Source organism: Peromyscus leucopus, chromosome 6 (genome assembly GCF_004664715.2).
Source record: "Peromyscus leucopus breed LL Stock chromosome 6, UCI_PerLeu_2.1, whole genome shotgun sequence".
Lineage (NCBI taxonomy): Eukaryota > Metazoa > Chordata > Mammalia > Rodentia > Cricetidae > Peromyscus > Peromyscus leucopus.
The window spans coordinates 67928551-67945786 of record NC_051068.1 but is presented as its reverse complement, the minus strand read 5'-3'; the positions used below and the strand labels follow the sequence as shown (position 1 = coordinate 67945786).

The window sequence follows — 17236 nt, the reverse complement described above, 5'->3', positions numbered from 1 at the left end:
GCTTCCTTATTATTGAGTTGCTGTATTAGAACTCAATATTTAAAGTGGAGTATCAGGTATGTTTGTGCACAACTTTAATCTCAGTACTTGGGAGGCAAATGCTGGTGGATCTCTGAGTTTGAGGCCAGCCAAAGCTACATTGTGAGACCTTATCTTAACAAAACCAAACAATAACAGCAACAGTAAAAACTCAACTAGCTATATCATGGTCCATACTTATAATCCCAGCACTTGGGATATTGAGGCAGGAGAGTCTTAAATATGAGAGAAGCCTTGGCTACATAGTGAGACCCTGTTTCAAAAGGAGGAAAAAAAAAAAACCCCAAATCCTAAAGATTTGGTATTTCATTAAATTAATGCTATCATCAAATTAAATATTTAACTATTGTTATTGGCAGCATCAGTAGGATTTCCCTGGATGCTGTAGTGGCTCTTATACCTCAGTTATTTTGGTTAACATAACACATTAGGACTTTATGAGACTGTAGCATCAAAAAATACCCTTCATGTTGATCTAACCATGGTCCAAGTTAGGTGCAAGGAATGTTAGAACATTCAGTCATTATTCATAAAGATCCCTTTCTCTCCCAAACTAGAATTGACCTTGCTGTTCTTTTGGGGAAGACACCATCTTCAATGGAGAATGATTCGTCTAATCTGGATCCATCTCAGGCTCCTTCCCTGGCCCAGCCTCTGGTGTTCAGTAATTCGAAGCAGAATGCCATATCACAGCCTGCTTCAGGGAATACATTTTCTCATCATAGTATGGTAAGTAGGGAATAAACCATCATACTAACCTCAGCAAACACATACACATAGTTATTCCTTTGTCAAGTACTTTAATATACAGTCTCATTTTGTAGGCCAGGCAGAGATCTGTCAGGGCATTACAAACATGAGCTCCATGAACATTTGCTTGGCTTATTTTCAGTTCTCAGATCTTACGGTACTTCATTTCCTAAAATGGAATAAACATTCCGAGCAGAAGTTTCTATGTTTGTTTGGCTTTTTGAGACAGTCTGAGTAGGCAGGCTGCCTTAAATTCACCAGTAGTACTCAGTCATGCTGTCAGTTTATGGTGCTCCTCTTCTCCACTGGGTGCTGGGACCACGGGTATATCATGATTCCTTGAGAAAGGAATAGACAGAAAAGGCCTGGTCAAAATAGAAATAGGCTGGGTGGTGGTGGTGCACACCTTTAATCCCAGCACTTGGGAGGCAGAGGCAGGCGGATCTCTGTGAGTTCAAGGCCAGCATGGTCTACACATCGAGTTCCAGGACAACCACAGAGAAACAATGTCACTCCCCGACCACCCCAAAGAAGAAGTAAAACAAGGTGCTGGAGAGATGGCTCAGAGGTTAAGAGCACTGACTGTTCTTCCAAAGGTCCTGAGTTCAATTCCCAGCAACCACATGGTGGCTCACAACCATCTGTAATGAGATCTGGTGCCCTCTTCTGGCCTGCAGGGATGTGTGCAGACAGAACACTGTATACATAATAAATAAATAAATCTTTAGAAAAAAAAAAAAAGAAGTAAAACAAAAAAATACATTGGTTCTTTTGAAGTTATTTTCCTTATGAGATGAGTTTATAGAAGAATAGAAAAGTAACTTAACATGTTCTTTTTCTCCAGAAGGATTAAGGATAAGGAACTTGATTATTGTACTACTCAAAATCATCCTGCTTAGGAAACTTTGATACTTGTGATTTTTTAGGTTGAAGGACAATATAGTTTCAGTTTGAAGATTGGAATAAATTTTGATTTTTGCTGTGATCTGTTTGGATGCATTTTGAATTTGTCCCCAAACAGTGAACTTCTGTAACATTTTCAAAGGTAGACATCATTTATAGCAGGATAAAGCCCCTTTGTCTCCTATAAAAACAGCTTCACAGATAGAGATGATATTGAGTAGTAAGTGTCTAGCTTTAGGAGAACTTGGCTGAACTGTCTTATGGAATGAGATAATATCATTCATTAAATGTTTATAGTGCTGAACACTGTCCTCCTCTTACTCCCTCAACAGAAAGTCAGTGGTGTTAAACCTCTCAACAACTTTGTATCCTTTTGGCAATCCTCACTAAACAGATAAAATTGTAGCCATTTCCAATTTCTAGAAAATTGCCTCATATCTTTACTTACATTATACATTTGTAGACTAGACTTCCAAAAACCTAAGGTCTTTCCAGACCTGTCCCTTTGTGTGTGTGTGTGTGTGTGTGTGTGTGTGTATAGAGTCTCTACTTGGCCTTTAAATGGAAATGAGAGTGTTTGCTTGTCCTATCTTGTTAGACCTTAGGAAAATGAGTAAGGTAATAGATATCAGTACTGTTGGTTGTTCTTTGTTTTTGAACCAGCTTCTCTTTATGTAGCTCTGACTGGCCTAAAACTCACTGCCTAGCCCAGATGGATTCGAACTTTGAACTTGAAACAGTTCTGTCTCCTGAATGCTAGGATTAGAGGCATGTTCACCATGCCTGCCCTAATTTCTTTTCTTTCATTGTTGCTGTTAAATTTTTACTTATTTATTGTGGCATGGTCTTTAATGTCTCAGACTGACCTCAGACTCATTGTATAGTAGACGATGGCTTCTTGTCTCTACCTCCTGGGGAAGGGATTACAGGCACATGCAGTGCTTGTACCTACCATGCCCAACACCCCACCCCCACCCCCACTTCTTTGAGACAGGTTTGTTCTCTCTAGCCCTGGCTGTGTTGGTATTCACTGTGCTGGTTCTTGATGCCTACTCTGAGTGCTGAGATCAAAGATGTGCACCCTCCCACCTCTTACCTCCCTCCCCCCTCCCCACTCCCTTGTCTGGCTCCTTTCCTTTTTTTAACTAGTCCTCTTCTACTTTCATGTCTTTTTTACCATCCCCCATTACAAGAAACTTTGACTAAAACTGACAGCATGCATACAGTTCTTTAGAAAAAAATTTGATAGGCACATTATATCCTGTATTATTATTACCAAAATGATTGTTCTCCCTCTTTTGACTAGGTTTATAGTTACCTTTCTTTTTTTTTTTTTTGAATCCATGTCTCATAGCCCAAGCTGGCCTGAACTCATTATTATAGCTGAGATTGACCTTGGACATTTTTTGTTTGTTTTGTTTTTGAGGCAGGATCTCATTGTATAGACCTGGCTGGCCTGAAACTCACAGAGATCCTCTTGCCTCTGTTTCCAAGTGCTGGGATTAAAGCAGCATGTGTCATCATGCCTGACCTTGAACTTCTGACCTTCTGCTTCTTAGCTTGCAAGTGTTAGTATACCAGGCATGTGCTTGGTTTATGCAGCGCTAGGGTCCAGTTCCAGGTTTTTGTTCACTATTCCACCTGACATATATACTTAGGTCACTTTCATATTATCAGGAACTTATTGGAGGATTTATTAAGACAACTCCACGTACTGGTTGATCTGAAAAAGTAGAAGTTTGGAATATTCTCCACTTACCAGGTTTATCTCTGCTGATAGAATGGTGGTAATAATTTTTAATGGCCCTCATCTATTCATTGTCTACGTAGCTCACATTGGCTACAAGCCCATTTTCCTCTTTCCTCCCAAGTGCTTAATTTTACTGTTTTTATTCTGTGAGATAGGGTCTTGCCACGATTTTGAGTACTATGATTTTAGACATGTACCATTATGCTTGTCCTTAGATTTATTTTGTAACTGATATATGAACTAGTGAAATTTTACCTGTTTGTTTTTTAGTGCTTACAATGTACCATGAGAGTAATTTTCCAAAAAGACAAACTCAGAATTTGAATATAGGTATTGTGACTAGAATGTGTGTTCATAATGTAGCATACTTGGTCTGGTAGTTTTTTTGGTTTTGGGTTTTTTTTTTTTTTTTTTTTTTTTTTTTTTTTTTTTTTTTTTTTTTGGTACAAGGTTGGTCTTAAACTCCTCTTTAGTAGCTTAGACTATAGGTATTTCCCATCCTCCTTTGCTTGGTAGCATTCTTTATTTGAACTATGGGCTTTTGGTCTGTCTTTGTGTGTAAGCTGAGCAAGGATACTACTGTAAACTTCTTTAATGTCTTTGTTGATATGCAGGTGAGCATGTTGGGGAAAGGATTTGGTGATGTCGGGGAAGCCAAAGGTGGCAGTACAACAGGCTCCCAGTTCTTAGAGCAGTTCAAAACTGCACAGGCCCTGGCTCAGCTGGCAGCTCAACATTCTCAGTCTGGAAGCACCACCTCCTCTTGGGATATGGGCTCAACAACACAATCGCCATCACTGGTGCAGTACGGTAAGATGATGAGTGACTTCAGTCTTTTCCCCATAGATGTATTGTCCAGAAGGCAGCAGGGGACTGGATAATACAGTCTCTGTTTGGAAAGTTACATGGAAATACAATTTTGAAGCTGTATAGCATTGAATTTAGCTTTAGTTCTGTTTATTGATCTAGGATTTTGAGAGTATTCTCTTTAGATTTTGTGTATTTGTGTGATGGGCCTGGCTGGTCTAGAATATCCTGTGTAGACCAGGCTGGTTGCCAATTCACAGAGATCTGTCTCTTTCTCTTCTGAGTGCTGGGATTACAAGCTGACATCGGGGTTGGGGATTTAGTTCAGTGGTAGAGTGCTGGCCTAGCAAGCACAAGGCCCTGGTTCAGTCCTCAGCTCTTGAAAAAAAAAAAAAAAAAACGCTGACACCAACAAACCCTCTGTTTTGTTCAGAGGGTCGCCTACCTAACTTGAATCTTACCTCAGCTAAAGGGATCTGATTATATGCAATTTGGGTGGGTGGGTAGCTACTGAAGTGTTTATGTGCCATGGTACATGTCTTAGTTTGCTTCTGTTGCTGTGATAAAGACATGACCAAAAGTAAATTGGGGAAGAGTTTACTTGATTTACATGTCCTGATCTTAGTCCATTACTGAGGAAGCCAAGGCAGGAACTTGGAAGTTGGAACTAAAACAGAGACCATGGAGAAACACTACTTACTGGCTTGCTCACCATAGCTTGTTTAGCCTTTTTTCTTTCTTGGTTTTTAGAGACTGTGTTTCTCTATGAAGTCGTCCTAGCTGGCCTCGAACTCACAGAAATCCACCTGCCTCTGCCTCCTGAGTGCTGGGACTAAAGGTGTGCTGCACCACCACCACCACCACCACCACCACCACCACCACCACACCACCACCACCACCACTCGGCTTAGCCTCCTTTTTTATATAGCCCTCTCACATCATTCATTAATCAAGAAAATGTTGGCCAGGTATGATGCATGCCTTTAATCTCAGCATTCAGACATGGGGTATGTGGATCTTTTTAAGTTCAAGGATAGTCCAGCAAGGTCTACACTGGAAGTTTGAGGACAGTAGTGCTACAAAGAGACCCAGTCTTGAAAAGAGAGAAGGAAAAAAAGAGAGAGAGAAAATGCTGCGGCAGGAGAGATGGCCCAGCAGTTGAGAACAGTGGCTGTTTTTCCAAATGACCTGGGTTCAATTCTAGCACCCATATAGTGGCTCACAACATCTCATAAAATAAGTGAATCTTTTTCGTTTTTTTTGTTTGTTTGTTTGTTTTGTTTTAAGAAAATGCCCTTCAAACTTGCCAACAATCAGTCTAATGGAGCTATTTTCTAAAAACTAAGGTTCTTCCCACATAACTCTAGCTTGTGTCGAGTGGCAAGAATCTTTTTGATCTGAGCCATTTTGCTAGCTGGATTCTTGAAACTTGTTGGTCTTTTTCCTAGTACTAGTATAGGACAGTAATACTTCTTTGGAACATTTATCTCTGGGTTCATTTATGTTGTATTTCTTCTTGCAGATTTGAAGAGTGCAAATGATTCAACAGTGCACAGTCCTTTTACAAAGCGCCAGGCATTCACCCCATCTTCAACCATGATGGAGGTATTCCTTCAGGAAAAGCCACCTGCAGTGGCTACCTCGACAGCTGCACCTCCCCCACCCTCTTCTCCTCTGCCAAGCAAATCCACCTCGGCTCCACAGATGTCTCCGGGGTCTTCAGACAACCAGTCCTCCAGCCCTCAGCCGGCTCAGCAGAAACTGAAACAGCAAAAGAAGAAAACCTCCTTGACATCTAAGGTACTGGAGCTCTTCAGAGAGGTACTATTTTAAGACAGGGAAGTTATGGGATTAAGGGTATATACTCTAAGGGTGTGTCTGGAAATTTAAAGTGGAAAGGAATAATTTTTTATTCTACAAAAAGATTGTATTAAACAATTACTCTCCCTCCCCCCACCCCCCTCCCCTTCTCTGTAGATTCCTGTTCTGGCTGTGGAGATGCCTGGCTCAGCAGATATCTCAGGGCTAAATCTGCAGTTTGGGGCATTGCAGTTTGGGTCAGAGCCTGTCCTTTCTGATTATGAGTCCACCCCCACCACGAGCGCCTCATCAAGCCAGGCTCCTAGTAGCCTGTATACCAGCACGGCCAGGTAGAGGAAGCATCACCCAGAAGACCTCTTTTGGTAGCTTAGTTTTGTGCTTATTTCTTCACCTCTGGAGAGGCCATATCTCTTTGACTGGATAAAAGTAGTCAATCATAGCATTTTGTTGTGCGCTTTTAAAGAAATACATTGCTACTAGGATTATCTATGACTTTAAACATTTAGATATTTGGGTACTATTTGGGTACTTCTAGAATTTACAAACTCAGGTTTTTTTTATGTGCACACACACGCACGTGCACCTGCAGGCTAGAGGTCCACATCAGGTCTCTTTCTCAATCATTCCCCACTTTATTTTCTGAATCAGGATCTCACTGGAGCTCACTAGACCAAATTGGCTGGCCTTTAGCTCGAGGAAATTGCCTGTATCCATTTCCCCAGTGTACTGAGATTAGAGATGTCTCCTTCCCATCATTTGTGTGGGTCTTCACTATCCGATCAGCCTTGTTGCATGCCTAATGCTGTACTAACTGAGCCGTCGCCCTAGCTCTTCAAGCTTTGTTGCTTTTGATGATGTGATAACAGAACCTCTATAGAACCTTGACATATGCCACAGTGAAAAGTGCTTTATCTCAGGCCTTTGCTATGGGACTGTGTCTGTGACAAGTAAAAATACGTAAAATACGAACTCAGGAAGCATTAATTTAAAATTGTGTGTAACCATAAAAGGAAAAAAAAGAACCTTTTCTATCTCCTCTGGCAGTAATCAGGGAAAGCCATCTTACACACAGATAATCTTAGGAATTTGAGAGGAACTAACAATTTTTCCTTAATCCTTGGAATTTAAAAACACAAATATCTGGCTTTAGTTTAGATCAGTTCAATTGAGTCATAATTGTCACTGATTCATGTGAAGATTTTATTTAAAAATGTTCTCTGGAAGATAGTTGTGGTTAAAAAAAGGAATAGGGGAAATATGTAAGATTAGAGCAGATACTATGATACAGGGAATAGTGAAGATCTGCTATTGGAATAAAAAAATTAATTAACAAGGAACTTTCTTGAAAGAAAGATGGGCTGTGCATGGTGGTACACACATTTAATCCCAGCATTCAGGAGGCAAGTACATCTCTGTAAATTCAAAACCTATCAGGGCTACCTAGTGACATCCTGCCCCCAAAAGGGGTCTGGAGAAATAGTCTAGTGGTTAAACTCACTTGTTGATCATATAGAGGACCTGGGTTTAATTTTCAACATCCACATGTCAGTTCATAATCAAAACTCAAGTTCCAGGATGCACGTGACATGCATATGAGCAAAACACTGATAAACATAAAATAAAATAATTGTTTTTTCCCCTCTGAAAAATTATACCAGTAATCTCTGATAAAGTTTCAAGAGATCTAGAACTCAAAATTTCCTAAAATGAGATTTATCCAAAGATGGAGTGCCTGAGTTTGGAAATTTACTTATTCTGTCTCTTTCTAGTTTCCTCTTAATTGAAATTATTTTGTTCCAATAGAAGATTTTCACCATTTCCTAAGGTTTTTCTTTTTATCCCCACAGTGAGTCTTCATCTACAGTTTCATCTAACCAGAGTCAGGAGTCTGGCTATCAGAGTGGCCCAATTCAGTCAACAACTTATACCTCCCAAAATAATGCTCAGGGCCCTCTATATGAACAGAGATCCACACAGACGCGGCGGTATCCCAGCTCCATCTCTTCATCACCCCAAAAGGACCTGACTCAGGCTAAGGTAGTAGCTTAATGATTCCCTGGGCCTTGGTTAGCAAAGTAGTGGGTAAAAGTCCCTTGAATATTGTTTCACTTTTCTGGAAATGGTGCTACAAAATCTTGGAGGTGCTGACTGAGATGCTGACAAAAGCACATTTCTGTGATTGGTAAACTAAACGTTCCTTTCAGCAAGAGTGGAGGAGACTCAAGAGCCAGAACATTTCTCTTTGCAATAAAGATTTGTTGGTTATAGCAAAAACTGTCTCAAATACCTTTCCTTTTCTCATAGAAGAAATGATTGCTAGACTTCAGGGCGCATATATATTATTAAATCTACCTTACTCTGGTGAAAGGGATAGCATAATACCAAAGGTGGTGTGGAGTACCTGTCCAGCAGGATAGGTCTTAAGGATTATTGGATTTTAAATATTGGGGAGGGGGGAGAGGGGGAGTGGCTGTGTGGACATGAGTGCTGGTGCTCTAGGAAGCCAAAGGTATTGGAACCCCTGGAGCTCGAGTTACAGGTGGTTGTAAGCTGTCCATCTTGTGCGCTGGGAACTGAGCTCAGGTACTCAGTTATCTTTCCAGTTTCCCTAATATATATTTGACCAAAATTAAACTGTCTGATAACATCTCTTTTACAAGTTTGTCTGTTCTTGCTCATTTCTTTTCTTGCTCCAGAATGGTTTCAGTTCTGTGCAGGCCACGCAGTTGCAGACCACGCAATCTGTTGAAGGTGAGTGTTTTCCAGACTTTTTAGTGATTTTCCTCGATGCTGATATGGGTTTTTTGTTTTGTTTTTGTAAGACAGGGCTCTGCTGTGTAGACCATGCTGGCCTCTAACACTTCTAGGCCATCCCGGGCTTTTTTTGTTTTTGTTTTTGTTTTTCGAGACAGGGTTTCTCTGCGTAGCTTTGCGCCTTTTTTGGAACTCACTTGGTAGCCCAGGGTGGCCTCGGACTCACAGAGATCCGCCTGCCTCTGCCTCCCAAGTGCTGGGATTAAAGGCGTGCGCCACCACCGCCCGATCTAACACTTCTAAGTGCTGGGATTAAAGATGTGTGCCACTGCACCCAGTATTTTTTGTTTTTGTGTGCATGTGTGTGTTTTACTGGCATGTGTACACGTGTACCATGTGTGTACCTTGGTACCATAAGATGCCAGAGGAGAACATTGGATGCCCTGAACCTGATAGTGCAGAAAGTTGCAAGCCACCATGTGGATGTTAGCAGTTGAATCTGGGTACTCAGGACGAGTAGCCCTTGTTGACCTCTGAGCCCTTTCTTGAGTCCCCTGTTTTACTTTATGAAGAGTCTTGCTGTAACAAAAACCACCCTGGAATCCTCCTGCCTCAGCCTTATCAGTCCTGGGATCATAGCACCACCACTACTCGGCTTGATATTTATTTTATGTGCATTCGTGTTCTGTGTGAAGATGCTAGATTCCCCAGTACTGGAGTTACATACATGCCATGTGGGTGCTGGGAATTGAGGCCATGTCCTCTGGAAGAGTAGCCTTTGCTTTTAACTGCTGAGCCATCTCACCAGCCCGCATCTTTGGAGTTTTGAAACATATTTTCACTCTAGCCACAGCTAGCCTCAAAATCATGGTGATTGTTCGGTGTTGGCCTGCCGTGAGCTAGATTATAGGCATAAGCCACCATACATTGTGAGTTCTCGTTTTATTTTATTTTTTTAAATCTAGGTTTAATTTTATTAACTTTTGAGTGTGTTGTGTGTACAAGCATGCACATGCCACCGCACTCACGGATTCCAGGGAACAACTTTTAGGAATCTTTTTTCTCAAGCTCCACTGGGATCCCAGGATCAAACTCAGGCCATCAGATGGTTTATGTGCTGCTAGGAATAGTACCCAGTGCCTGATCTATGATAAGCAAGCGCTCTACCACTGAGCTCTCTCCAGCCCAGAGTTTTTGGTTAGTTTTTTTTTTTTTTTTCCCCTTGCCTTCTTAAAAATGGTAATTGATTTCCTTCACTGGGCAAATGAAGTTTGTGTTGTTAAAATGCCTGAAATTAAAGAGTTGTCCTTAATGAATAACCTCCCCTCCCTCTTTTTTTTTTTTTTCCCTGTAGTTGAGTAGTTGAGAACTATAGTTTTTCTATACTCATAGACAGTTCCTGTTTTTTGATGAAGGGAAATCTTTTATTTCTAGGTGCTACAGGCTCTGCTGTGAAATCTGACTCACCTTCCACTTCTAGTATACCCTCTCTCAATGAAACAGTACCTGCAGCTTCCTTACTGACGACAGCCAATCAGCATTCATCCTCCTTAAGTGGCTTGAGCCACAGTGAGGAGATTCCAAATACCACCACCACACAACACAGCAGGTGATTTGGGGTGAGAATTAAGGTTGGGGCTGTGAGTTTCAGCAACCGAGCTAGCTATTTTGTTTTATCTTAATCACTACTTGTCAGAGACCACATTAGCCCTCCTTTTGTGGGAAGTAAGGACAAATGAGACTTACTTTCTCCTTTTAGCATCTGCTCTTGCTGTGATTGTTCACAGTCCTGGAAAATGGCCATTGTACATGCCAATATGGTCTCATTCTTTTTTTTTTTTTTTTGGATGGGGGTGGGTAATGATTCTTAATTGGAGCACTAGGCCAGGTAACCATAGCATTATGTTAATGGAAACCTTTCCCCCATTTATAGTGCGTTATCTACACAGCAGAATACCCTTTCTTCATCAACATCTTCTGGGCGAACTTCAACATCGACTCTTTTAGTAAGTATGGTGCTTGAGAAAAAGTGTAGTTCGTGAACTTAAATTTCTAACCCTAAGATTGTCACAAGAGGAAGATATGTATTTTTTTTGTTTTTTGTTTGTTTAGTTTTCCCTCTCTTGAGTCAGGGTGTTTCTATGTAGCTCTGTCTGCCCTCAAATTCATGAGTAGTTCCTCTTGCCTCTGCCTCCCTAGTGTTGAGATTACAGGCTTGCATTTAACACACCTGGCTGTCCGAATAGTGAATAGTAGAAATTTTCTTCATGACTTAACTGAGGTTGTAGAAAAAGGTGTGAAAGAATATTGAAGCTAAAAGAGTCCAAAAGTTTTGCACTTATGGAACATGACTAAAAGTCTCAGCTTTTTCTTTTTCACTGAAGATAGGTAGGGGGTTTTGTGTTCTCTCAAGTGCAGAAGAACATACATGGTTTTTTAAAAATGGAGGTATACTCACAGCCACTGGTGACACACGCCTTTAATTTCAGCAATCCGGTGGCAGAGGCAGGCAGATCTCTGTGTTCAAGGCCAGCCTGGTCTACATAGAGTTTCAGGGTAGCCAGGGCTACATGGAGAATCTCCACCCCCCCCCCCTTTTTTTTAAGTGGCCTTTTTAAGGTGTGGAGGTATTGCTCAGTGATAAGAGTACATCATTAACACGCATAAGGCCCCATGTTAAATTCCTACAACTATAATAGGAAAAAAAAAAGCCAGCAATAGGATAACATATATCTTTTTGCTGGTAGAACAGTTCTTAGCCTGGAAAATGCTGAATATAAGTCTTTGAGGCAGGACATTTTTATCAAAGTGGTATTCAGATGAGAACTCATGGTTAAGGACTTACTTTATGGTTGTAGTTCTCTTTTGTGTGGAATTAAGCCCAAGTCACTTTGGAAATGATGTTTAGTTTACAGGAAAGGTATGAGGGCTAAAGCTTTCTTAGGAGTCTCCAAAATTACAAAATTCCAGTTTTAAGTAAGAGCCAGTACTTTCTTCTAGCGAATGAATTAGTCTTGTAAGTTGAACTAGTGAAACAAAGTGTGGAAAAGAGGCTGTGATTGACTTTTTACTTCTAAGCCTTATCCCTTACTGACTGATGTCGTTGGTCCCTATGGAGTTCGTGTCCCCACCTTTGCTGTTTTTCTGAACAGGATGATGATGGTCAGTGGGCAGTTGCAAGGAACAAGTAGCTAGAGATTTTTCTTTTATTGCCTTGGCAGAGGGAATCCTGGTACCCTGGGTTGGCTTTTTTAATTGCAAATTTGATTATAAGATCATAGATTGCTTATCTTTCCTACCTGTTGCTAATGTTGTTTCCTTCTATCTTCTACTGCTCCCCTTTGAAGCACACAAGTGTGGAGAGTGAAGCGAATCTCCATTCTTCCTCCAGCACTTTCTCTACCACGGCCAGCACTGTCTCTGCACCTCCCCCAGTGGTCAGTGTCTCCTCCAGTCTGAATAGTGGCAGTAGTCTAGGCCTCAGCCTGGGCAGCAACTCTACTGTCACAGCCTCAACTCGAAGCTCAGTTGCTACAACTTCAGGTAGCTTTACATAGGTGGGTGGCATTTCCTCTGCGATGGCGGGGTTAATAAATTGTATGACAACAAAAAAATGTTCTCTTTCAGGAAAAGCTCCGCCCAACCTTCCTCCTGGAGTCCCGCCATTGTTGCCTAATCCATATATTATGGCTCCAGGGCTGTTACATGCCTACCCGGTAAGTGGGACTGAAGGATCTTGTCTACAAAGCAAGGATGGTGTGACTGTTCTTTGTAGCTCTGGCTTCAGATGGAAGATAATAATTAAAGCAGAATAAATAAATGAATGGTACCCACATATAGGCAAACAGGTTTTTAGTGTGTGTGCACACCTGCTGTGTGTGTGCTAAGATCAGAGGAAATTGGAATCTGTTCTCTCCTTTTCACCTTTATGCAGGTTCAAGTTAGGCTTGCATGGTTGAGTGGCAAGCACCTTACTTGCTAAGCTATATCACTAGCCAAGAAAAAGTAACAGGGTTTGTGTGTTTGTTTTCTTTTATGTATCTGGGGGTTTTGTTTACATGTACATCTATACACAGCATGCCTGGTATCTGTGGAGGCCAGTATTGGATCCCCTGGAACTCGAGTTACAGACAGCTATAAGTACCCCCCATAAGAGTAAAACCTGGGGCCAGGCAGTGGTGGCGCACACCTTTAGTCCCAGCACTTGGGAGGCAGAGCCAGGTGGATCTCTGTGAGTTCAAGGCCAGCCTGGTCTACAGAGTGAGTTCCAGGACAGGCACCAAAACTATACAGAGAAATCCTGTCTCAAAAAAAAAAACCTAAAAAGAAAAGAATAAAACCTGAGTCCTTTGGAAGAGCAGTCAGTACCCTTAACTTCTGAGCTACCTCTTCTTCAAATATAATAGTTTTTATAGAGGAAGGACTAAACTTAGACAAGGCCCTTCGCCAAGTATTTGTTTTGTGTGACTATGTTTTCTGGATTTTGAGCATCAACAGCCAGAATGTGTAGTATATGTTATTTCATATAATGCTTTTGATTTTCTATCTCTGTAGTTCTTTGCTTTCTTTGACCTATTTAGAACTCAAATCTAGAACTACCTGAAAATATAGTGACAATAGTATTTTATTTGGTATGTCTTCTGTCACCTTGAAGTATTCAATAAACAATAAGATGGAAAATATTTATAAAAATTTTGTTTAAAAACACCTATTTTTGCTGGGTATGTTTACGCATGCCTTTAATCCCAGCACTCCGGAGGCAGAGGCAGGTGGATCTCTGGGTTTGTGGCCAGCCTGGTCTACAGAGTTAATTCTAGGACAGCCAGAGCTACATAGTGAGACCCTATCTCAAAATAAATTTAAAACAAAAAACCACCTATTCTTGGGCCAGGTGTGGTGACATGTGCGTTTAATCCCAGCACTACATAGACAGAGGCAAGTGGATCTCTGTGAGTTTTAGGCCAGCCAGCACTAAACAAAAAAAAGCCACCTACCCATTCCTACCTTAGTGATGAAGTTTAGATAATAGATTATATATCCAAGTAGCACTCTTAAACTTTTTTGTCTTTTGAGTTAGTGTCTCACTATGTAGTTGTCATGGAATTCTTGAGATCTGTCTCTGTTTCCTGAGTGTTGGGTTTAAAGGCATTGGCCTCCAGGCTTGGCTACATTTTTGTTTTCTTTTATCGTTTGTTTTAATAACTAATTGGAAATTTCATACATTGATATAATGTAATTTGATCATACCACCCTTCCGTTCTTTTATAATTCTCATTCCTTCTTAAACTCCCCTTTTCCCAACACTTCCCCCTTCCTTCTTAAATCTTTTTTCACATTGTATACATTTTTTTTTAAAGATTTATTCATTCACGTATTTTTATGTACATGAATGCTCTATTTGCATGTATGCTTGCATGATAGAAGAGGGCATCAGATGTCATTATCGATGGTTGTGAGCTACCATGTTGTTGCTGGGATTTGAACTCATGACCTCCTGAAGGGCAGCCAGTGCTCCTAACTGCTGAGCCATCTCTCCAGTCCCTACATTGTGTAATTTTTAAAACATTTTTTTAAGGTATATGAAGGTTTTGCTTGCATTTATGTATGTGCACCATGCAGAGGTAGATACCTATGGAGGTCAGAAGAGAGCATGGGGTCCCTTATAACTAGAGTTACTTATAGTAAGGTGCTGCGATCTGAACTCAGATCCTCTGCAAGAGCAATAAGTGCTCTTATTTACTGAACCATCTGTGCAGCCCCACATTGCATACTTTAAATATATATAAGTAGTTTTATTTTATGTGTATGAGTGTTTTGCCTGGGTGTATGTATGTGAACTGTGTGTGTACTTGGTTCTTCTGGAGCCCCGAAAAAGGATTCCCTGGAACTGGAGTTACATATGGGTATACCCCACCTTGTGGGTGCTGAGACTCAAACCGGAGTCCTGGAAGAGTAGCCAATGCTCTTAACTGTTGATCCATTCCTCTATTCCCCATATTGCATACTTTTTTTTTTTTTTTAACAGATCCTAGACATATGGGGAAATAACAATAAAATGTGAGTCCTTTTAGGAAAGATAAATTTCAATCCAGGTTTTAAGGTCTGCATGAGACAATGACTGCTCAATAGAAATTAAAGCCTGCTGTACTTGAATCTACCCATTCTCCCTTACTGGTCCACTAATGTCTGCCTAGTCATTATATATAGTATGTAGTTTAAGGGACACTTCAAGACCTTTCATTGAATCACTTAATCTCTTTGTACCTTTACTTCCCACTGAAGGGAATAAATAATCTGTCATGTTCTAACACTGAGGATTTATGTTATTTGAATTATGTTGCCTTTTGCTGCCATCCTGACTAGTTCCTATTAATGTTGTTAAATGTCTGTCTTACAGCCACAAGTATATGGTTATGATGATTTACAGATGCTCCAGACAAGATTTCCATTGGTGAGTATGTGGAATTGAAATTTGGAAAAGAACTGTAAATTTTTTCTTTTTCTTTTCTTTTCTTTTTTTTTTTTTTTTTTTTTAAGATTGGGTTTCACTGTGTGGCCTTGCCTGTCCTGGAACTTGCTTTGTAGACCAGGCTGGCCTCACAAGAGATCTGCCTGCCTTTGCCTCCTGAGTGCTGGGATTAAAAGTATGTGCCATCATCGCCCGGCAAAATCATTAAAATTAATGGTAAAATCAGTGTGGCTCTTGCCTATAATCCCAGCATGTGATAAGTGGACGCAGGAAAACTAGGAATTCAAAACTTGCCTTTCGGCCAGATGGTGGTGGCTTACGCCTTCAATCCCAGCACTTGGGAGGCTGAGCCAGGCAGATCTCTGAGTTCAAGGACAGCCTGGGCTACAGAGTGAGTTCCAGGAAAGGCTCCAAAGCTATACAGAGTTTATTTTTATTCTTAAAAACAAACAAACAAAAAGTGCCTTTCCTATATAATGAGTTCAAGGCCAGCTTGGGCTATATTAGCTCCTGTCTTTCAAAAAGACAAAAGCCAAACAAATTAATGAATGGATTCTCAGATGTTCAATCACTGTCATAAACCTAGCTTCTTCCCAGTCTCTTTTTTTTCTCATATACTTTGTCATATATATGTGTTTATATATTGGTAATTGAATCAAAACCCATGCTACATAGCTGCGGCTCAAATGGACTAATAAAACTGTTGACATACTTTCTATCCACATCAATTTTCTGTTCTGATTTTTTTTTCCTTAATTGTTTGAGGCCCTTGTGATTAAAATGAGGACTTTATGCATGCTGGGTAGGTACTGTACTGCTGAACTATATTCCTACTTTTTCATTTGAATATTGGGGGTGTATCTCACCATGTTTTTCAGACTAGCCCCAAATTGCTGGACCTCGTATTCTCCTGCCTCAATTTCCTAAGTGTCTAGGACCACAGTCATGTATCACAACCCCTGACTGGTTGGTTGGTTTGTTGTTTTGTTTTTGTTTTTGTTTTTTTGAGTCAGGGTCTTTCTGTGTAGTTCCAGCTGTGTATTCTGAGTACTAGAACCAAAGTTACTCACCACCACACCCAAACTCCCTGGCTTTTTTCCAGTTTTTTTGTTTCTCTGTTTCACCTTTTCTTTTTTCTTTTTCTTTTTTTTTTTTTTTTGAGACAGGGTTTCTCTGTGTAGTTTTGGTGCCTGTCCTGGAACTCACTTTGTAGACCAGATTGGCCTCAAACTCACAGAGATCCACCTGGCTCTGCCTCCCGAGTGCTGGGATTAAAGGTGTGCGCCACCACCGCCCGGCCTGTTTCACCTTTTATCTTTCTTTTTTTCCCCAGAATCCCCAGAATGGTGTAATTTAAGCCTTTACTGTCTTAGTCAGGAAGTTTACAGGAGTAATTGAAATTAATGGGAGCTCTAGCCATCTTATTCAGATGGTTACGATATTTTTAATGTCTTAAGTTTTCTGTTATTACCAGTGATCAACCTAGAGTCTCTTGCATTTAGGCAAATAGTGTATTTCAGAGCCTTTAGTTTCACTAAATTACTTAGGCTGGTATTGAAGACTTGATTTGTGCCTCCAAGTAGTTAGATTACAGGCCTGTATCAACAGGCCCAGCTTTTGTTGTTGTTTTGAGACAGAATCTCACTGTGTAGGCTGTGTAGTCCAGTCTGGCCTTGGTGATTGTCCTGCTTCAGCCTCCTAAATCTTCAAATGCTGGAATTACAGGGAGCACCACCACATTCAGTTTTTGTTCTTATTTTGATACAGTAGGCTGGGTGTGGTAGCACATGCCTTAATCCCAGCATTCAGTCTACCTAGCCAGGACTATGTAGCCTTGCTGGCGTAGAACTTGATATGTAGACTAGGCTGGCCTCAAACTCTAGAGTGCCACCTGCCTCTGCCTCCCACGCACCACCTTTTAACAGTATATGTGCATACAGGTG

The 17236-nt window shown here is 40.8% G+C and overlaps 1 protein-coding gene across 37 annotated transcripts in view; it reads left to right on the top strand.

Annotated features, from left to right (window-relative positions):
* The window catches only part of Ubap2l (ubiquitin associated protein 2 like), a 52400-nt gene that overhangs the window by 24583 nt on the left and 10581 nt on the right, over positions 1-17236 (top strand). For all 37 annotated transcript variants that reach the window (XM_037206829.1, XM_037206825.1, XM_037206828.1 and 34 more), the window contains 11 exons: positions 597-768; positions 4057-4252; positions 5772-6049; positions 6227-6399; positions 7918-8107; positions 8767-8821; positions 10259-10433; positions 10758-10830; positions 12172-12367; positions 12452-12540; positions 15222-15275. In XM_037206829.1, coding sequence (XP_037062724.1) covers positions 597-768; positions 4057-4252; positions 5772-6049; positions 6227-6399; positions 7918-8107; positions 8767-8821; positions 10259-10433; positions 10758-10830; positions 12172-12367; positions 12452-12540; positions 15222-15275 — 1651 coding nt within the window. The remainder of the gene's footprint in view (positions 1-596; positions 769-4056; positions 4253-5771; positions 6050-6226; positions 6400-7917; positions 8108-8766; positions 8822-10258; positions 10434-10757; positions 10831-12171; positions 12368-12451; positions 12541-15221; positions 15276-17236) is intronic.